Below are 22,993 nucleotides of genomic sequence, written 5' to 3' on the forward strand. Positions count from 1 at the left end.
GATGTGTGGAGGGCAGTCACTTTTTTTGTTGAAGTACACTACCTCCGCCCAACCAAAACGTACTCCTGGCTCGCAACATGTGGGCAGAAGCAACCCCCCTCTCTAGTGATGCTCACATAATTGACTGACGAGGGGTATGTTGTCAAGCCACGCCATAAAAATGCTGCTGCAACAGCAGGAAAATGACAGTAGTTAGTGCATCAGTTCGTCTATGTGAGATCTCATCTACAAAATCTTATTGAACACACCAACTCCAAATATATTTTACATTTACAATAGAAAGAATAAAATATAGTTTCTATCCTCTTATCCAGTAGCTTTCTTCTAACATTGTGCCTAGAGATGGCTTCAAGCCACGGAAAACATGCTGTTCTACCAGCCTCAGACATTCCTTGGTGTTGCTGCTTTAGCTTTTTATTTCATCTGAATTTTACTTAACTAAAATCCCTCGGTTTTTAAGCATTTGCTGATTTCAGATGCAGATTGTATTCTCTCTGTGATAGCCTTCCGTACGGCATCGAGGCAAGAGGCTGATTTGGAGTTGTGTACATGGAAGGCGTTCGTGCAGTCTCTGGGCTGAGGCCGCCTTCAGTCAGCTCCAGAGAGCGGAAACAAGTTCTGGGGACTCTGGTCATCGTCTAGCTCAGAATCAGCTAGGTCGGTGGCCTAGGCATTAGCCCTGACACCCTGCAGTCACACGGTCTCATCCTGCTATGGCGGCTAATTATGTTGTTTCTCTGTTTACTTAGTAGCTAGTAAGATGACTCAGTGGGTTGAACATTTTGAGCTCAGGTTTGGGTGTTGTGGCAGTTTGTAGATTCGAAACTGAGAATGACAAATCCACCCTTTCACCTCCTCTCTGTAGACAGCATGTGTTTCATTGAACTGAACATTCAGAAAAGCTCTGCACTATACGACAAGGGGGATTGAGTGTGTGTTGTGTACTATATGACTGGCCAATTTCGTGTATTCAGATTTCCTCTTATTTGCGTTTCTTGGTAATATAAGAAGCTCTTTAGTGTAGGTTTGGTGTAGGGGACCACAACCTGAAGGAGAGTAGATTCATCTCTGCAGTCTTTCATGAGAGCAAACGTTGCCCATATTTATTGACTTTGAGAGCCCCCGTCAGGACAAGTAACATTTACATGAGGTTGAACCTGTCAAGAGGGTATATCCTTACTATAACACTTGACAGAAATATAGCATCTTATCACATCGTCTACAGCTACGTCGATCTGAGTCCATGCGGAGTTAAGAATAGTACTAATAACACCTTCCTCGCTGATGTTGCGGTAGGTGATGATGTAGTGGATGCTTTTTCTGTTAGATCGGTATTTTCGTCCTCGAAATGGTGACATGCAACCATCAGGGGCTGACTCAACAACCCCCGACTTGGCGAGATTTAGAATAATGGGCGACCAGGTGTGTAATCATTTCGGCTTTTTGGTAGGGCATTCAAAAACAGGTAGAAAATAAAAATATGAAATAAAAAGACATCGAATGGTGCTAACTAGTTTCCCCAGGACGCAGCATGTGAAATGAATCAGCTGCGTAGATACGTAAAGGGGCCCAGATGTTAATACGGTTACTAAAACTAAGCAATGAGAAAAACATGTTAGATGAACTCAAGAAGGATCAGACTGAATTTGTTTTCCAATAGGGATAGTGCGTGTCCGAGAGAGGGAGGCTAAGAAAGCCTGAGATAACGATAGATTTTATCTTTTTTTTTGTTGCCAAATTCTTGTTGCTTATTTCCCTGTATTGAAGGAATCTAAGCTTTAAAAAAGGAGTCTACAGTCGACTGTTGCTTTCCTTTTAATTGCATTTCCATCCCGGTCATCTAAAAGACTCAGTGGTCCCATAGCCATGACTGAAATAAACACACAAAGTTAATTATTTTGCACCCCTCCTTGTCCTAAACACGCACACCTGAAATATAAATTAAAACCCCCATTCACCTTTCGCCCCTTTGATCCACTATTACTTCGTCTAGAAATCTACATGTTTAACTTATTTTGTAAGCTGGCCGGTTCAAAAAGAACGTAAACATACATTTTTACATACAAAACATTCCTATATAATAGGCTAATCGAAACATAAAAGAAAAATATTGTTATTCTCTTTTTTTGTATTTCTGAAAGGTATCCAGGATTATTGTACTTAGCGCATATGATAAACATTTCCTGTTTGGTGGAAGATTGCACATTAAAAAGAGTGGCCCTGATATGAATAAAATACACCATTGTCGTCATCCGGGGTTCTGGTGACAGTAACAATTACTCTTCAAGGCGATGGCTTTTATGATGTCACCAGATCAACTGCATGTTAGGCTTCTATTGCCCAGCAAGTTTTCATTTGGTTTGTTTCCGAGTTAGATTAGAGGTTGATTGTGAACACTGATTCGCCTAAAATTAGAGCTGGAATGTTTTAATTTGATTTCCACTTTCTAAAAACCTTTGAGTTCTCTTTGGGTCACGTCATGACTCTAGAGAAGGAGCTCAGTGATCTTTCATGAATCATGCTAAGATGATACTCCTTGTTCCCCCGGCACTTTACATTCATGTTAAGATGTGTGTATTTTTTGTTTCTAGGTTCCTTGGCCAGTTCCATCTTTGATCCGCTCTTTGCGCTCGTTGGTGCCTCTGGAGGAGTCTATGCCCTCATGGGGGGATACTTCATGAACGTGTTAGTGGTAAGAAACCATCATGTTATTGATCAAAGCACTTACAGTGCGCTTGCGTAGAGGAATGCTCAGGGCACAAGTGGAAACTGGCATAGTGGAGGAATTCCCCAACATAATCAAAGAGGTCTCTCCTACAGCCCATGGCAGTGCCTCCCAGTCTATAGGGTAGAGTGTATTGATAGCAGCGGAGGTGTTGCGCTCAAGGGAATTGGAGTGTGAGCTGAAAGGACAGGTAGTTATTCCTCTTACTCTTAGATGGGTGAGTTTTGACTGAGACACTGAGTGACTGAGTGATACTTATATATATTACAGCTACCTGTGGGTCTCTTCTTGCTGGTTTAAACCTGATTCTTACCCAAGCAGGAGAGCCTTAAACGTCTTTTTGGACTCCAGCACAGAGCTACAACATCTTACCTTAAGAGGGAGGGTGTCCTACAGACTAGGAACCCTGACAGAAAAGGGAAACTTACCTTTGGTAATGGTATTTTAGCATGGAACATTCCGGAGAGAATGACTGTAACTCTGGAGTCGAAGGGGATTATGAGTTTCAGAATCTGATCCTAAGAAAGTAGAAGCCAGATGGTGAAGAACTATATCTTGCAGTCTTAAAGTGGACATGTTTCTCTACAAGCAACTAAGGTAGGGCTGTCCTACAGCAAATAATATGTTCTTGTCTCACCAGCCTTATAATTGCTTTTACAACAACCTGAGGTTTCAGGAGTCAAAGGATGTGTTTTTAGAAGTCCACTGTTAGAAATGGGGTTTCTGGTTGGCCACGGTAGGCACCTCAGCCAGGCAGAATCCACCGCTCTAGTCAGGGTAAGTCAGATACATACACTAAATTAACATGTGCTCACCCTCTGGTACTTTCAAGCAGAGTAGTCAGACTTATCTTAAGAGGCAATTTGCAAAGTATTTGTGCAACAGTTAGACTACAGTAACCAAATGAGGACCCCACAAAAAGACTCCACACCGAATTAGAAAAATGTAGAATGTTTATCTGGTTAAAACAGAATCAAAATGACAAAAAATCCAACCAATAGATTAAGAAGTATGTGAGCTTAAAGTTATGAGGGTAGCCTCATCGAGGATCACAGTGCTAGGGAATTAGAGGGACCTCCCTGTAAGGGAAATTCGGTAATGTTTCTCAGTGATGAATGCGGGCAGGACACTCAGGTACTTGGGCCTCATCGCAGTCCTCCGACCAGTTGTAGAGTCTCTGGGTCCATGAGGGCGCAGGCTCAGGCCAACTCAAGAGGGCAGAGCGGGTGCCTCGTTGGGCGGGCTCACCCACTGGTGTTGAATGCAGGTAAGAGGTCCCTGAGCTGATGCGCCTATACCCCTCCCGCTTCACCTGGCCACCCCTGGGCTTCTCGGGGGCCGGATTCTCTTGGGGTGACGATGTGGGTGAGGGGAGACGCTGAGACCATTGCCCACACACTCAGAGGGCAGTGGCAATTCAGATCAGGTTTAAAGCACAACAGTTTTTGGACACTACACATGCTTCGGGGTGAGACAGCGATGCAGCAGAGTCGTGAAGTGCTGCATATGCAACGGGGATGAGGAGCGATGCACCCCCCACACACTGACATTGAAAGCGATGTAGTCAAGGGTGATAGCGCTACGCTCGTGCTAGAGTTGAAGAGCGAGGCAGGGGTGAAGTAGAAAGGGTTGAAGCACTTCTCACTCGATGAAGCCTCTGAGGTACTGGGGGACTGATTCCTACAAGGCAGCTTCCTGCAAGCGTGAGGACGATGAGAAGTAGTGAGAGAGGTCTGCGATGTAACTGAGACCTCAAGGAGAACAGGGGCAAGCCCTTGGAGTTACTCTGGGGTTCTCTTGGCAGGGTAGGGATCAGCATGCAGCAGGACAGCGCAACAAGGCAGGGCAGAAGTTCTTGAAACAGTCAGTTTTGGCGGAGTGGCAATCCTGGCAGCACCACAGTCTGTACTCCAGCAGAGATTCCTCTAAGTCCCGAAGTGAACTGTCTGAGTGGGTCAAGAGACCCAGTACTTCGACTTTAAATTGCTCAGATTCGTAAGGCCAACAAAAAGATACATCTACAAAACTGGATGTAAAGGCAAAAAGTCTGGGGTAGGACCACCCTAAGGATACCAGCTTGTGAGAAAGAGAGAGAAAGGCTGAGGAGAAGGTCTGAGCAAAGGATGCCAAAGGCTACATGTTAATAGAAGAAGGATAAAGAGCACCAATTTGATGAAGCATAAAGGCCGAGGGAAGGAAGAGAAGAGGGAAGGAGATTGCCTATAGTGATGTATGAGAAGGGCTGATGGAGGAAGAACTAGAGAGAAGGGCTGAGGAAAGGAGAGGGAAAGCTCATGTAACAGGGCAGAGAAGAGGGGTTGAGAATGGTGGGAAAAGACAACAGAGAACTAAAATGAGAGCAAAGGTAAGAGGGGAGAAGTATGGAGAGGAGAGGAAGGGTTGGGGGAGAGTGATGTGAAAATGTGGGTCTCAAAGAAGATAGGTGTGGAGAAAGACAGATTCTAGAGAGAGGAGGGAAATAGCTGCTAGAAGAAGAAGGAGGGGAATTACTGAGCAGTAAATCTGAGGTTTTGGCTCACGGTAAAAAGGATGCTGGGGCAATGTGAGTGGAAGAAAAAGGCATAAGTAGAAGAAGGGTGAGGAGCTGAGAGAAGGAGACTGGTATAAAGCAGGGGGAGTTCAAGTAGGAGGAGAGAAAGTGTTGAGTAATAGTCATTGAGGGGAAGAAATAACTATGAATAGAAGTAGGCTGAGAGGAGAAGGGCTGAGGGTAAAAAAAGAAGCTTTGATGGAGGGAGAAGTAGGAAGAATGGCTGCCAGGAGAAGAAGAAGGGCTTAGAAGACGTTTGGCCAAGAGAGTGGTCTGATGGCTGTGCAAGAAGGAAAGATGTGTCTCAAATCCTTATATTCAGGAAAAAGTAAGGGGCTTAGCATGATTAGTCCCAAAAATCTTTGAAAATGGAGCCCAATGTATGTATTTGATCATGTGTAGTGCACACCTAGTTAAAAAGCAACAGCGCACTGTGCGCTGAGTCTGGAGCAGGGAATGATTTAAGATCTTGTGCAGAAGTAGGCCAGGGAAACAGAGGTTAGGTCTGCATTGTGTGTCGTCATATGGTCTAATCCTTGGTTTTTTCCTGTTGGTGAATTAATAGTTATATAAAGGAATCAGACAGGGTAGTGAGTTCTAAATATATAATGCCCAAGTTTCACCTCTCACAGTATAATCAAAGTGATCACTGACAGCGAAGGAGGTGAACGTTTTTGCAAATATAACCAGAATGATAGCTTATGAAGATATTGTAACAAGCTTGTATGTGTAGCCCAGCACCCTTCTGTGTATGACTTGCAAGTCAGTTACAAAGGCGAGCATGAATTTGCTCAGCATTGTATCCCTCTGAATTTGATGAAACGCATACCGTTCAAGAGTCTGTCAGTCATGCAAGAGAGGAAAACTTAGGGAAGAATGTGTCAAGAAGTGCCCTGCACAACATAAAAGGGGACATAAACACACTTTAAGTACAGACTCTTGCGAAACAATCTGGGTTTTCTAAACAATTAATATCCATGGTGTGCTAGATAAAATACGGAGGGCCACATGTACCAACTTAAGAAATTACGAGTTCCTAATTGCGGTTTCCTGCGAATCGCAATTAGGAAATTGCTATTTCAAATGTATGAAACTCTTTTGAGTTTCATTTGCAATTGCTAGTGGGTCGCAAATAGACCCACCTCATGAATATTAATTTCAAAAATCACAGGGATGGTTGCCTGCTGGGGTCAGCAGACCACCATGGCTGTGATTCCTTTTAAATAAAGCAATTTTGTTTTTAAAATGCAGCCCGTTTTCCTTAAAGGAAAATGGGATGCATTAAAAAAGAAATCGAAAAGTTAGCTTTTTATGTTTTAAGAGTAGGCAGTGCCTGGTCTTAAAAAAGCTTTTACAAACATTCATGCAAACAGGTTACTACCAATTTGAAATTGGTAGTAAAATGCTAATGTTTTGCCACCAGATTTAGGTCCAAAACATTTCCACACCAATGCGATTCGGTATTACGAAGGGACACCCTCAACATGCCCCTTCCTAACACCAAACCGCAAAGCCAAATTCCTATTCCGTAACAGGTTTCCAAATCACTATTTGGGTTTGGAACATGTCAAAATGCCTTTTTGCATTTGCAAACGGCCCGATTCTTCGAATTGACCTGTTTGCGACCTTAAAGAGTCTTTGTACATGTGACCCTGTGTGTGGTAGCAAAATATCCACCTACAGGGCATTCACTAGGCTCTGTTTCTCGGATACATTTGGTGGCGTCAGGGGTAACTTAAATGAAACACTCAAAGAGGGCGAGAAACATGGATGTTGGTTGTCGTGCCCACAAACTCTGGCAATCACACATTTATTTATTTCAGTTTTGTAAAGCGCAGATACTACCCTAACTGGGTGGGGCAGGGTTGTGTGTTCTGCTGCCTGGGATTCTGACACATTTATTTCCGAAGGCTGTAACAAAGGATGGAGAACATAATACACAGCCATGATAGACAACGAGCAAAAACAATAGTGTGCCACAGGAAAGTAGGGAAGCAGACACTCATTTGCAAACAACCAAATACGGTATGCGAAGCTGCTCAAACCCAAGGAAGAAGGATAATGGCAATACGGAATCACCATAAGTAATGGGTGGTTGAGAAGCGTGAGGGACATGTTAAATAGCGCTGGTCAGGAAAAAGGTGGAATGCGGGTCTGACAGGATTTGACCTTCAGGATTAGGCCTGTAATTGTGGATCTGCTGGACTGAAGTCACGACACAAACTGCTTGTTTTGGAGTTTGGTGGAATACAATATGTCCTCCGCTCACCAAATGTAGTTTTGTCCTCCAGCCCTGCAGACAACTCTGTCCGCTAACAGGAACCATTGTCATGGCAGTTTCTGTCAATGTTGGAAACCATGGCAGACTGTACTATCAGCCATGAAAGGTGGATGCCAAACTTCGCAAAAATGTTCTTGTTTTTCAAAAACAGCCTCCAGAAGCAGGAGTTTGTTTCTGAAAAAAATAGTAAAACCAATGACTCATACACCCTGGGAGTTTTCTCCCTGAGTGGGGGGGTCCTTTTTAGGTTTTTTTTTCGTGTCCCTTACCAACAAGTGTTTCCTGGTTGTATTTAACGGGGAAAAAATACTTTACAGTGTCCACTCTAAAAAGGGAAGACAGTGCAAAGTCTTTTCACCCACGGCCCCTGCTCTATTGCATCATCAGAAAAAGTATTCCATCGACAGAGTCAGAGAGAACAGGTGGACTGAGGGATTAACAGACAGGGTAACCATGTTTGCGACGGGGTAACCTGTCCACCAAACTCTAAATCAGGACCAAAGATGCACTGCTAATCCATATGGGTTCTGAAAAGAGGAGCGCACCGCTAAACTGTGTTAGCTCTGAAGTAGGTGCTCTGCTAAACAGTGTTAGTTCTGGAATCAGAGAATTACTGCAGTGCAAGGCATGGAATTGAGGGTTTTTTAGAAACAGATGCCAATTTAACTGGAGAGCTGCATTCATGACCAAGCTGGAATGAAGCAAAATTATCTTAATAGGGCAGTGAAGGCACTTGCCAGCCACAGAGCTACTGAACGCCCCACTCGACCTTGGCCTGCAATGCTGGAGATAAAAAGTTGCCTTTTGGGTGAAAAGTATCTTGGGTAAAAGAAAACCCAATATGGACCTAGTCTAGAAGAAATATATTCCAAGAGAATGGAAATGTGTATGCAGACATGCCACTGGCCATGAATGACACATAGCCCAACGCTGGAAAGTTCAGCAGTCGTCACCTCTGTCAGCAAGCACAAAAGCATATCATTATTTACCATTGAGGTGTGCAATAAATATGCTTATTATTTCAGCACATAGAAGGAACTTGGGTTGTTTGGTGTGCTCTATAAGTTCACAGTATATTTAATATTCAGAAATCATCTTTCCCCAAATACTGCATAAGCTCCTTACTGAAGTCCACACCATGCTTCCTCCTCGACTAAATGTTTCCTGGTGATTAGAATGAAATGCTATAAAACGAGCAAAATGTGGTCATGTTGCCTTTTCAGTCCCTTTTCTGGAAGGGTCAAGATTGTAGGGGTGGATAGGGCTGCCACATCAATGGGTTGGGTACCAGCTGGTGTATACAAACAGACACCATTAATGCACAAAAGAAAGCCTGATGTTGTGTGTCTGTGTGGTGGTGTTCGTGGGAGTGGCGGCTGTCAACAGTTTTGGGGACACTTATCCTTATATTATCAAATGCTTTGGAGTTTGATAGGGTGGAGATGGTTGGAAATTTGAGTGTTGCAGGTGATCTCAAGGGGATGATACCAATTTACTTTGATTTTTCTTAAAGGAAAACCGATTATTAACCTAAGGGCCTCAGTCTGGCAATCTGTGTAATTATTACTCATAATACAAAAATCCAGATTTTTAGGTCGATCATAACAGAGCACAAGTGCTGCTCTTCTCAACATTTTGCTAACTATTCTGTGGGATTTAATCATGCCCATCTCACTCCCATCACTTTCATTCATTCCCGAGCCTGCCTTTCAAAAGTTCCTTGATGTCGTTGGTAAATGCTTTATGTTTGTCCCGCCTTGAGGTTGTTTTGTTACAGCCTTGGAGACTGGCCCTGTTACATGTATTCTTGCACGATTGGGCATGTACCTTAGTGTTGCGCACCATTTTTAATTTTGCCTCGCCCCTTCGTGCTCATGTTTCTTCCTTTTTCTTGTTTTTATGCATCTTGCTGGCTCTTTGCGATGTCTGCAAGTTTTTATTTATTTATTTATGTTTTGCAGTTTTTATATAGCACAAACTTGACATGAATGTATTGGAGCACTTTATTTATTTTTTTGCAGTTTTTTATAGCGCAAACTTCATACGAAGGTATTACAGCGCTTTACATGAGCACCGGTTATATTACACAAGAACACAATAATTTTTGAAAGCAAGGGGAGATTAAGTGGTTTTGCCCAGAATAAAAGGACGTTGAGCTGGCGTGGAGACTCGAACTATGTTCCCTAGCTCCAAAGTCGGCAGCTCTGGCTCTTATGCCACAACCTCTCCTCTAGGGTTCTTTGTCTGGTGTGTATTGGGGCAGTCTGGCAATAACTCATTTTTTTATATAGCGCTTGTTAATACAGGTTCTGCCAATTTTTATAGCGTTGCAAAGCAGGTGCCATCATTAACAAAATCACTATAATTCATTTGCATCAACTTTTCAGAGATGAATAGATGAAAAGGCTATGTCAGGATTGTAATCTGTGATATTCTCGTTCTGTCAAGACCTCTGCAGTGGGTGCATTAACCAACTGACTTGAGTAGAGCTTAACACTAGGCAATAGCACGTGCTCTTGTATACCTCCGGAGGGTCACCAACCAAGCACATAGGTTAGTTCTAGGCAAAAAGATGGCAAAAGGTGTTGTCTCGAGAGACATTTTTATTTGATGTAGATACGTAAGCAGGTTACTGCTTTTAGCACAGAGATTCTTTTGTTATATGCAGTTCATAACTTGTATTTCCTCTAATATAGCACAGTGAGCTATGAAGGACAATATGTGGCTCCTGCACCTTGTAACCCTCACTGTCTTATGTAACATATCCTGAACATTGATGTACATACTTGTGTGATTGAATGTGAATGTCATGAGTGTGTTTGATTTAAAGCACTCTGACATGCTGCATTTTGATGAGTAGCGCAATAACAGAAATTAAAAAAATAGAGTTATTTGAATTGTTATTTTGTGTAAATACCAGGACAGCCCAACACATCTGAAATTCTTACAGCAGTGCATGCATATCGCTTATATACAGGGAGTGCACAAAGTCAAAGCGTGCCTCTCAAGTACTTGTGAAGTACTAACAAGCTGTGAGCCTTTGTTTCCCCTCCACTGCATTTACATTTAGATGTTAGGCTCCAGATAGGTGCCAGGCAGGATATTCCAACAAAAGGAGGCCTGCAGGGTCCTTAAATTTGGTCTTTGTTAGTGATCCATCTGGAGCTTGAATTATGGAAGCCCGCACCCGCCTGCACGTTGTTGCTTGGATCAAAAGGAGACAACGTGCAGGCGGTGCTGGATGTATCTTGGTGTCTGAAAATTACACTGAGACACAGTCAGCATTTTACAGTAGGGCCCAGCTTCTTGTTGGCAGGGTGGACCGAGTCCACCCTGTGAATCTAGTGGGTGGACTTCATCCACCCCTGTGTACCCCCGACTTGTGCCCTGAACAAGAAGATGGTAAAAGGTGTTGTCTGCAAAATGGTGGAAAAGGATTTGTGACTCCAGACACAAGCGCTTCATGGTCTCAAGCTTGATAGCAAAAAACATCTAGCCTTTGGATGTAAATTGGGCCTCTTCAAATGGAGTTCAGTTAGTAGAGGCAACCATTTTCCTGACCCTGTAGTGTAAAGAAGCTAACACAAGGGTGCCACAGTGAGAGGAGCAACATATGATAGGGCACAAAAGTGGAGAAAACTCAATCACTTCCTCCTCTCAGAATTCACTGGTGTCAGGTCTTTGACAGTCCCCTCACATCTACTGCGACCTTGCAGATGCCAATTCCGGAAGCACTGTCTAAAACAGTGCTCAAATAGCACTACTTCCTGTTTGAAGATGCCCCACCTCGAATACCCCTCACAGTCGGTGTCACAGGCCCAGGGCGCTTCTACATCACCCTCTGGGCTCCTGTGTATAATGATCCACGCATTGTCTCTCACAGTCCAGTAATGTTTAACCTGCTCTCCTCTTTTCCAACCCCAGGATTTATGTAACCACTCCACTTCATTTGATGTAAACTTTATGCATTATTTCTGATTGCAGTGGTTACCAAGTACATGGAAAATCAATCCTAAGAAAATATCTTTCTGACCCTTTAAAGTGGCTTTTTTCTCACTCCTACTCTACTGGTGTTCCTCTCAGTGCTTCACCATGCCTCCCCGTGTCTATAGAAATATACATGTGTTTGTTTATATGGATACACACCCCAAGGACTACATCTGAAACTCAATCCTGGACAGTAACAGTAAAGGCTCCATGGGCAGGAGATGTTTTAAACAGGAGAAATGTTGTTTCACAAACTGTGACCACCAGGACCAGCCACTGATTGTACTTATGTAACCTAAATGTGTTGTTGTGACATAAGCTGCTTGTTTTTGTATAAGACAACAAAGTAAGACTACAAGTAGATGCTAAGACAAGTCCAGATTTGTTGCTGGCACAACATTGATAGGTTATTATAATATGGCTCACACAGGGCCACAGTAGAAAGATCCAAGGCAACTAAAATAGTGTACATCAAGTTTTTTTTAACATAATTGCATCACACATTTTGTTCACATTACAAATATTTGAAATTTGAGATCCCAGGATTTAAGTGAAGGAGCTTGATTATAGGCTAAGGTAGCCCAAAGGCCTAATGTGTCCTCTGCAAAGATCTGTGTGGCAGCAAGAATTAAATGTTTGATTCCCAGAGGGGGTAGCTTGGCCTTTCATTATCCAGGGTGATACCACCTGAGACTTTGAATGATATATCACACCATCACTGCATTGAAGGGGCTGCCCATAACTGAACTAACACACTGAGCACAGACCACCACTAGCTCAGTTAGTGAGAACTTTCGGAACCCACCGGAAGGGGTGATACAGCTTCAGATGACTCCATACAGAAGGCAAAAGTGTACAAAACAAACGGTGGGAAGATAATATCTTGTGTCTGTCTCTTGGTCCTTTCCTTGCCCTTTCCTTGTCCCGGAGTCATGTCTTGTCACGTTTTTTTGTGTGATGCCATGTGGTTCCTCAGGATTTTGTCAGCTGGAAACAGAAGAAGCTACTCAGGGAATTAGGTGGTAAAATCACGCTGCTGGTGGGACAATGCCACATACATGACTGATCACCTACCTTCTGTACTGATGTACATGGTTATAAATGTTTCACCACATGTATTTACCTGCCTTGTGCTGTGCATCTTTGTCCTCTCTTCAGAACACCTATTATCAGGGCCACTGGAATTATGCAGCAAATGGTGGGCAAAAGTATGTGGCAGAGGCACCTGAATTATGTGGCTAGAAAGTACAAATTATGCTGCTTAATGCTGCACATTCAGTGTCAACATTATTTTGCTGTTTTGTCATTTATCACACACATTAATAAGGTCTGAGCAAATAATTCTCTTTATTAGTACCAGTTTAATGCATGACCACTAGAGTCTGCAACTAAAAAGTGACCAGATGACCTCTGCAAAGGATCTGCCTCTCTGCATAATATACCAGTCACAGAACTGGATCATTCCAGTGGCCCTTCCTCTTACTAACATGCATGAAGAGGAGACACTGCATGCTTTATGTGGGCTACACAAATTATCGTTATAATTTTATTATTGGTATTGCATTAGTTGTGTGATGGGGTTATGAAGAGGAATGCATCTTTACGACTTCACTACGTATACATGATGCAGTCTAGGTTTCCAACACAGGAGTTAATATTTTCTCTAAAGTATTACATGATTCGTTTTCCGGTGGAAAATGAGGGGAAAGTTAGAAAATGTAAATGTCTTAGTAATCATTTTTTTCATATGAAATATGTGACTGTTGCAGGCTCTCAGGATAACTTCAGGAATTCTTCAAGAATTCCAAAATCAGAACCGAAAAATCTCCCTCTTAATATAGGAGTAAACTTAAGACTGTAGGTTTTCTTAGTAAATGTGCCCCTTTGTGTCTGAAAAACACACACACACAAGTGTAGAACATAACCGGAGGTGCCATGACTCTAGGCCTGGTGGCAGCCCAATGCCCCCTCCTCCCTGTGAATATTTATATTACTATTTCGCTTATGTAATTCTAACTTGCCATTTCAAATGCAGCCAGTGATTTGTAGTCAGACAGTCTTTGTTTGCTTCTATACAAAGAAGTTTGCCTAATCTTCTAGTTGCATGTCATTCTGAGACAGTCATCTGCGGCTCGGGTTGCAAAGCCGTGGCTGTTTCATAGCATCTTCGGGCTGGGTAACTTTTCACTTTATAATTTGTATGGGCCTATAGTACTTTCTTTTCAAATATTTTGAACATTGGATTTTTCTTCCAGTTGGAAATGCTTGCTTTGGGCCTCTGTCATCATTCTCCTTGCTCAGAGAGGAGAGGCGTCAGTGACCTCATGAGCTGATAGAGAGAGTGGCCTATTTATAGAACACGAGGTGACACAGGAACCAGTGCACTGCACAGCATTCATTTTTATATTGTGGTTCTTATGTGCTGTATACATATTATAGGTATATATTGACGCTATTAAAACACTTTATTGCATGACATTATAGAACAAGCATGTCCATTGAAGGACTTGGAAGGCAAGATCCATGGTAGGCGTGCAGGGTAACCACTGTGTCAGTAGGTTCCATATAAATTATTTTTATATAATTTATCTTATGTGGGTATCAAGAAACTCTGACATGGTTCTGGACCAAACTAGGATTCCCAAGAAAAACATACATTTGAATCTTTTTCATAACCCAAAATATTGCCAATGAACCAGCCCTGTAGGAGCCTCACTGGGCACCACTGGTCTAGGCGAAAAAACACTCTATTGTCCAAACCAAGGCTTCCTGCTCTACTCTGAGTGGTCCAGATGGCAAGGCCAAGGCTTCAGATTTTGAGTAGCCACCCCTACAGAAATAATTCACACTTCAAAACCATCAGCCAGTGCACAAATGTATGCACCCAAAAGGCACCGTCAAGGCCCAGGAGATTCAGGTACACAGAGTCCAGTTCTGAGCTGAGGGCTCTCATGAGACTATTAACCCAAGGAAGTGCTGTAAATGAATACAGAGTATCAGCCCTTCTGTATTTCCATTTAAAACACTGACCCAAGGTCACAGATGTCGCATCTCTGGAAGCTATCCTGTCGGCCCATCTACCACTTAAGCTCTGTTTCACCAATCTGCACACATTTGAATCCTCCTGTTCAGTTAAGCTGTTATACTCTTTGTAAAAGTCAATGTTTTTAAAAATTAGGCTGGGATTGTAGAGGAATAATTCTTTTAAAAAAACCACACAGAAATATATGGTTGCCCACTATTCGTTGCTCCTAACTCTTTTGATCCCCTCATTCTCCAGGTTAAAAGTCACAAAGGTGCCTCTTTGTGACTTATTTGGTGCTTTAAAAGATTAGGTCAACACACTAGAAAGGATTACATCTCTAGGGTATCATAGCCAGTCTGTAGAAATGAGGCAAAAGCACTCCCAAGATGGCGGCCTTGTTGTGTCCTCTCTCATGTTGCGACAGGCCTGGGAGGGTTGCTGTGGCACTTGGCATACATCCACTACAGGCGAAACCAAAACACATAGGTAAATGACATTGTCATTTACAGCGCCAATAGCTCTAACTCTCACAAATGCAAGACCTATTGCATTGCAAATGCTTGTTAATTCATGTTACTCTCTTTCCCTCTCCCTGAAGGAAAATTATACATGAATAACAGTTGTTCAAGCAACTAACCTCAAACCATAGTTACATGGTGATTAAAAAAAACATAGAAATGTTATGAAAGTTTGATTCAAGTGTTCTTTCAGTTTAGTAATAAGCCGTTTTACAGAATGACCCCAAAGCCAAAAAAGGTTGATCAGGTTGATGCACAGCATATTCATGCATTAGTCACATATGTGTTCATTGCATAGAATGAGTTAATTCAATGCATAATTTGGCTAGGGCCTTGCAAAGTGGAGCAGGTAATTGGAGCTAGGGTGTACATTGTTGCGATGTCCTAGAGCTCTCTATGTTGACATTTCTTTTAGCTTCACAAACCACTGAAGTTTAAGCACACATATGATTTGTCCTTCACTGTCAAATGTTTCTTGGATTGTAACAGTCTTTTCAAATTTTCTTTCTGTGTGCAAGAATTTCAGACAAATGATCCCTGCATTTGGAATTTTCAGACTAGTGGCCATCATACTTGTTGGTAAGTTTGTTCTAAACTCTATGCATCACAAATATGCCATACTATTGGGCAGGAATGTGTGACCCTCTGTGTAGAATATAAAAAACACTTTGTTTGACTTGTAGTAAATAAAAATAAGAGAATTATGTGTGACTTGATAACTGAACAGCAATATACATAATTATTTTGCTTTGCAATAACTAAAGACATTGTTCTACCTAAAGCACATCTCTTTAAAATCCATCATTCATTTCCACATTCTGTTTATTCTTATACTTTTCTTTTATTTATTATCCCACTTGCGCCCATTACAGATATTTTAAGTGGCATCCTGAAGTCGAGAAAATCATTTCTAGATTAGTATGTTTTGTAGTGTGTTCACAAAGAGGATCCCTGGGCAGAAAGAGCCATTCCTACAAATTTCATTCCTATTTTTTGATGATGTGGCATACCTCAAACGTCTGGTTGGAACTTAAGTAACAAACCACTTAGCAGGGTGCAAGCAGCCAAATAAGGTAGTTTTGGATGAGACAATGGGTTTTGAAATGCAATCATTCTTTTGAATGGAGCCAGTGGAGGGAGGCCTATGCCGATTTGATGTGTCAAGGCATTTCAAACTGAAAAAGAGGAAGATAACATGGTTCTGGACTTTGGCGCTTTAAAAATGTTTTAAGCCTTCTACAGAGGCTACTGCAGTAGTAGTTCAGGTAGGATGTTGTCTCACAGGACTGGCACAACTTTCTGAAATAGGTGAAGGAGCCCCTAACCCCTCTTTCAAGACGTACTGAGTGAAAAGCCCATTTAGGGATATGGTAAGTCTTGGTGTCAGAGGGCCAGCCTTGACTCTCAGTATACTGTTGCTTGCACGTCCCAGATCGAAGGTAGAGGCCCTCAATTCCAGATTGACTTGTTAGCAAATTCACAGTATTGGAGGCATTTATCCTGTATATGAGGGGCATTTAACAGGTATGTGGTACATGTAACAAGTATGTGATTCAGCATTTAACTTGTTTTACCATGTTTTGTAACCAAAACATAGAAACATATACAAATTTAAATAAAAACATATAGGGCCAGATGTAGGAAGCCGTTTGCATAGTGCAAACTGCAAAAATCGCAGTTTGCGCCATGCAAACAGCCTAACATGATGCTCATTCACAAATTGCGAGTCGGTACCGACTCGCAATTTGTGAATGCGACTCGCAAATAGGAAGGGGTGTTCCCTTCCTATTTGCGACTCGCATTGCAATTCAGAATTGCTTTGTGACCGCGAATGCGGTCGCAAAGCAACTCGCAGTTACCAACAGTGTCACACTGGTGGTAACACATTCGCAAAAGGGAAGGGGTCCCCATGGGACCCCTTCCCCTTTGTGAATGTCGCCAAAAATATTTTTTCAGAGTAGGCAGTGGTCCTATGGACCACTGCCTACTCTGAAAAAACGAAACCAAAAGGTTTTGGTAGTTTTTCATTTTGCAACTCGTTTTCCTTTAAGGAAAACGGGCTGCAAAATGAAAAAAATAAACTGCTTTATTTAAAAAGCAGTCACAGACATAGAGGTCTGCTGACTTCAGCAGGCCACCATCCCTGTGAGTGCAGGGACTCGCAAACTGCGACCCACCTCATTAATATTGATGAGGTGGGTCTTTGCGACCCCATAGCGAGTCGCAGACGGTGTCTGAGACACCGTTCTGCATCCGATATTGCGACTCGGAAATTGCGAGTCGGACAGACTCGCAATTTCCAAGTCGCAATATCGGACTTTGCTACATGTGACCCATAGTGAGGACCATTTAGCATAACTGTGAATGCCATTTATGTGTTTACTAAGGGAAGTATCCTGGAAATATTAAAACATGACTGTGGTAAGAGAGTCAAACGTAGATATGGAAAAGCGATTTAAGTGTCTGGGTAAACTGTTTGTAGGTGATGCTGGAGAACAACATGTTATAAGGAAATCTGTTATGGAGCAACATTGTTCACAAACATGTTTCTTCAATTTTCTTTTAATTAGTGGCATTCCAAGCATGTCAAGTCTGCTCAGGTGAATGCCCTTCATGTTGAAAAAATCCTTTTTTATTGAGTGAATCACCCCACACCCACCTTGTTCCCCACCTTTCTAACCCCTTTCTTCCCCTTTCCATGTCTATTCTCTTTCATTTTGTTTTCACTTTAGTTGCTTTTTCTATACCACAAATCCCCCTTCTTCTTTCTCATATTTCACTACTTTTCTTATTCCTACACTCTACTCTTTTCTTTACTGTAGGTTCTGTACCCCTGAATCTACCATAGTACTTCTGATTCTACCTATTTGCTACTAATGTTACCTATACAGCAGTGCCCTTAACCTGTATCTATATCCTAGTTTCTTTAATCTCTATGTAGATCATCCTGCCTGTACCTTTCTTATACCTCTGACCCTCTACTACTATTCGAGCACCTCCAGCCCTGATTTACTCTAGTACTGTTACCCCTTCCTATACCTCTACTCTTACCCTATCATCTCTAGCTCTGCATTTCCGCTGGTACTGCAACCTGTCTACTAGACAATAATACCTCTGTCTATCTGTATTCTTGTTTTGCTATCTTAATACCCTTTACAGCTAACACCACCTATACTATAGCACCACTACCCCACCTGTAACCTAGCTTCCTTTACCAACCCTTCACTATCTCTGCTGTTACCAGTGTCCTAGTAAGGGCCTGATTTAGGTCCTGGCGGAGGGAATACTCCACCACAAATGTAACGGATAGCCTGTCTGTGGTATTATGATCACCATAGGATATAATGGGACGGTAATACAGCGGACGGGATATCCGTCACTTTTGTGACAGAGTATTTCCCTCCGCCAAGACCTAAATCAGGCCTAAGTCTATATCTGTCTGTGAGAAATTGACTGGGTTGTGAGCCCTGGTCAAGCAGCAACCACAATTCTTGTCAGGGTGGGGCACAAGCAAACCCCAAATTAACCTATGCTCACCCTCTGGTAACTTGGCACACAGCTGTCAGGCTTAACTTGAAGGCAGTCTTTAAAGCATTCGTGCCACATTTCAAACAGTAACAGAGTGACAACACCACACAAAAAGGATCCCATGCCAGGTTATTAAAAATGAAAATGAATTTAATAAATAAAACAAGACCAAATTATAAAAATCCAATCAGTAGAACTTGAGTTATGAATGTTTAAAGAATAAAGTGTAGTATTGTGCTTAAAAGCACAATGGTCGTGCAGAATCAGGACATAATCAGAAGTTTATATGGACTGCGATAGAGTGTTGGCTGGCTAAAGGGACCCCGTGATGCCCGTTGAACAAAGTAGCTGAACCCTGGTTGCCGAGTGTTGCATGGATCTGAGTCAAAAATGTGTTGTGCAGCCGAAGCATTGGTTCCGAGATCCGGTGAGACTGCGATGTGAGGCCCTGGTGCACCAAGAATTCTGTCGACTGGGCTTGCAATGCAAAAGCTGGTGTCAGGAATGCGTTGCGCAGCTGAGGAGATACGTCTGTTCCAATGAGCGTTGGTATCTGCGTTGTGGAGCTTTGGCGTCCTCATTGAGGCTGCCATCAAGAAGGGATGTGAGGGCTTGCTCCAGGGAAGCGTCGTGCTACAGCGATTCCAAAGGCAATGCGTCAAACCCAAGATGTAGGATGTGGCGACAATGCGAGTGTTCTGTGCTGGGTCCCATCCATGCAGCAGCAGAGCTGCATTGGTTCTGCTTGAAAACGCGCCACTCAGCCAAGGAAATGTATCAGTTCTAAATGTGTCGGTTCCTCAAGGGAGCACCTTAGGCCACCTCCAAGTGTCTAGGACTGGGGTGGCACCACTTGCACTTCAGCAGCACAGCAGTCCTTCTTTCTGGAGGAGTATCCATAGATCCAGAAATGTACTGATGTGGTGGTGTCTGAGGTCCATTTTTTTATGCCAAGTGGGGCCTTTGATATGTGGGAGACTTCAAAGACATGCCTTTGAAGTGCACAAATGCCCTACCCTCCCTGTCCTTGCTCCAGACTGACTACAGGGGATATGCAGCCCTTTGTGTTGGAACAGGACATAGCCTATTCAGGTGTAATTAAGGCTGTGTCCAGATCCTCCCTCCATCCTGGCCAGGATGTCCCATCAAGTCACACCTAAACTCCCATTGTGTGTGGCTGTCTAGGAGGAACACACAAAGCCCAACTGCCAACTGCATCAAGTCACGTGACCAGAGATAGGCTTCAGGCACCAAGTTGCTAAGGGGAGAAAATGGCAAATTTTTAAAAGTGGCATTTTCAAAACTGCAGTTTAAAATCCAACTCCCCCATACAATAGGATTTTAAATTGTGATTTCAGAGACGCCAATCGTGAATAGATTGTCTCTTCTCATTTGATAGTTTCTCTTATAAAGTGTACTAGAGCAATTTCAATGTCACTATAGGAGAGATATGTCTTGCAGTGGTCAAAAATGAATGTAAGGGTGTTTCACCACTAGGCCATATAAAACTAAAAGGTACATGTCCTACTTTTTAGATACCTTGACCCTGACCTCTGAGCTGTCCAGGGCCTTTCCTAGGGGTGACATATGTATTAAAAAGGAAGGTTTGGGCCTGGCAAAATGTTTATTTTGCCAGGTCGAAATGGCAGTATAAACTGCACACACAGGTTCTGCAATGGCAGGCCTGAGGCATGGTTAGAGGGTTTCCTAAACGGGTGCCACAGTCAGAGCTGCAGGGCCACTGGTAGCATTTAATTAACAGTCACTGGGCACAGGTAGTGAACTTTACTAGGGACTCTTAAGTAAATGAATGATGCCATTTGGGTATATGCCAGTGTTACCATATTTTAGGGAAAACACACATGCACTTTAGCCTTGGCAACAGTGGTAAAGTGCTCAGAATCCTAAGGCCAGCAAAAACTAAGCTTGCAAGGACAGGAGATCTGAAGTCAAAACGTTAGGGAAACCAGACCAAGGATCCCAGGTCTAACACTACTCATATATCTATTACTGTATATATTACAGTACCTCGACCCCTGCTTATACTCAAGTACACTTGCAACTATTATGCCTGTTTACCACTGTCTTTTACTTCAACCCTAGTACCTCTTCCCCTTGATATGCCCTTGTACTTCCACTCCTATCTATACCCTTGTACCACCCTTCCATTTTTCCATTAATGCCAACCCGTTTCATCCTTTGTCTTGTGCATTTTTGTGCTCTTTCACCCGTTTCTTGGAGCTTTTAATCAGACATCTTTGCATTTTTTAGGTAAAATATTTTTCTTCATTTTTTTAAATTGATCAAAATAGAATTTCACCGGCCTGGGATAGTTAGGCTGGTGTTCTTCACTTTGTATTTTCCCTGAAATCAGGACAAATTGGTCTGACATTTTTATTCAGACTACAACTGGAAATTTGAAAGAGGAGGAGATAAAAGCGTCTACTCAGCATCTTCAAAATCATCTTTAAGTTTCCTTTTGTGGCAAACACTCAGAAATATACCTGTTGTTCAAGTTGCTTGCAACATTATATAGTTTTGAATGTACTTATCAATCTGATGCTGTGTATAAATCTAGTACCTATCTTTTTCTACATCTATACGAACTGAGTAGATTTCCTTTACTTCCAGATGTGTGCTCATATTTGTCTTCTTTTTGTTTTAGTTGGAACAGATGTGGGGTTTGCACTATACAGAAGATTTATATCTCATGCCACCGGCCCTCCAGTAAGCCCACTTGACTTTTACTGATCAAATACATGTTGGTGATTGATATTGTCCAGTAAAAGTTATTACACGTTTAAGTGGTTGCTGAAAAATTGTCAGGTATTCTGAAGTCACCATTTTGTGGAAAAACAATTCTTGGTTCTATGTTAAGGACCACCTCCTCTGTGTGGTAACTCTAGGAGGAGCTCCCTGTACATGCAATAATTTACCTACCAAATCCCGAATACATTGTCTATTCTTTTGACGTACCTACAGGTAGGAATATTTAACCTAAACCTATCTTGTACTAGTTGAGTGTAAAAACTGTTAGAGAAGCATATTCTGGTATCTGTTCGACCGTAACAAAAGCAGTTAAGTTTGCAACAGTACAGAGAGAATGGGATCTTGGAACAAATAAATAGGGAGTTTGATGTTTAGGTCAATTCATAGAAACATGTAAGAGTGCACATGAGAGTACTCCTAGGAGGTGGGGGCATGGCTAGGCAGCCAGATGGTGGATGCACTCTTGTAGTGCTCTGCACCGACCCTACCAATATCCCACTTAATCCTTAAGGCTGTCATGACCTTGCAGCTCCAACAGGACCACTGGAGACCACAGGAGACCCCGGGGAGATGAGGAGAACCTGAAATCTGAGGCACAAGCCACAGAAAGCACAGCAAAACCAACCTTGGTGAGGGTCAGCGGCAGAACCATTGCAGAGAGTGTGGGGTCCCACTGTGCAAGAAAATGACCGCTCCTGCAATGGGACAGCCCTGCTCTTTGATGTCTCTCCCCTCCATCCCCACTGCAATGGAAACAAGAGGTAAGGCAGGGGAATTGGAAACGAGAACACAGTCCACAAAAGGACCTGGGACACTGCCAGGTGAGCCAGGTGTGGTTCACAGCCCTGGTTAGGGCAGGGAAGAAGACTCCATGGCTGCATGTGCCCCCAGAGGCCCAGGGGTGAGGCAGACTGCACTAAACACCGACGGAAAATCGTCAGAAACTAGACTCCCATTGCTCGTACCCTCCTTGGCTCCACCCTACCATAGAGAGGAGAGGGAAGGTGAGTTGGATTGGGGGTGAGGACTAGATTTAGGGAACGGAAGACTGGGGGCCAAAGCCATGGCACCGATGCCGGGTGAGCCCGGTGGAGGAAAGAAGGACTGCAAGTGCCCCTGGGAGTGTGGGGCAAGGTGGGCCGTGCTAAACACCAACTACTGATGACTGGGCAGCCTACAGCCACCAAGGTGATGGACCTTGGAGAGCAGAGGGGAAATGGACCAACACCTCTGCGAGACATTAATGGCGGGGATTCCCCCTCTATGCACACACTACTCTGGACACACATCCCTGGCAGCTCCAAGAACTAGGACCTATTCCCATATTGCTCAGAAGAGAGGACTCCACACCACCTGGTGCCTGCCTTCTGGGTAGAATGGTAATGGAAGGAGGCATACCTGGCCCCTTGCAGGGTACGATAGACCACTTTGCACAGCTGGGAAGGGAACAATTTGCAACAGCAGAGAATTCACGCACACCACTGATGTCCCCGCCAGCTAAACCTTGGCCATACTCCAAGCTATAAAAGACTTGAGGATAGCGCCGGAGGGCAGGATAGAGGGCTCCAATCTGAGGTCACCCTACTATGACAGAACTTCTGCTAAATGC

The 22,993-nt window shown here is 43.1% G+C and overlaps 1 protein-coding gene across 3 annotated transcripts in view; it reads left to right on the plus strand.

Moving 5' to 3' along the window:
• Window positions 1–22,993, plus strand: part of RHBDL2 (rhomboid like 2) — a 105,910-nt gene that overhangs the window by 81,744 nt on the left and 1,173 nt on the right. For all 3 annotated transcript variants that reach the window (XM_069223961.1, XM_069223963.1, XM_069223962.1), the window contains exons 6-8: window positions 2,592–2,692; window positions 15,606–15,666; window positions 21,281–21,342. In XM_069223961.1, the coding sequence (XP_069080062.1) occupies window positions 2,592–2,692; window positions 15,606–15,666; window positions 21,281–21,342 (224 nt within the window). The remainder of the gene's footprint in view (window positions 1–2,591; window positions 2,693–15,605; window positions 15,667–21,280; window positions 21,343–22,993) is intronic.

The sequence above is a fragment of the Pleurodeles waltl genome, chromosome 3_1 (genome assembly GCF_031143425.1).
Source record: "Pleurodeles waltl isolate 20211129_DDA chromosome 3_1, aPleWal1.hap1.20221129, whole genome shotgun sequence".
NCBI lineage: Eukaryota > Metazoa > Chordata > Amphibia > Caudata > Salamandridae > Pleurodeles > Pleurodeles waltl.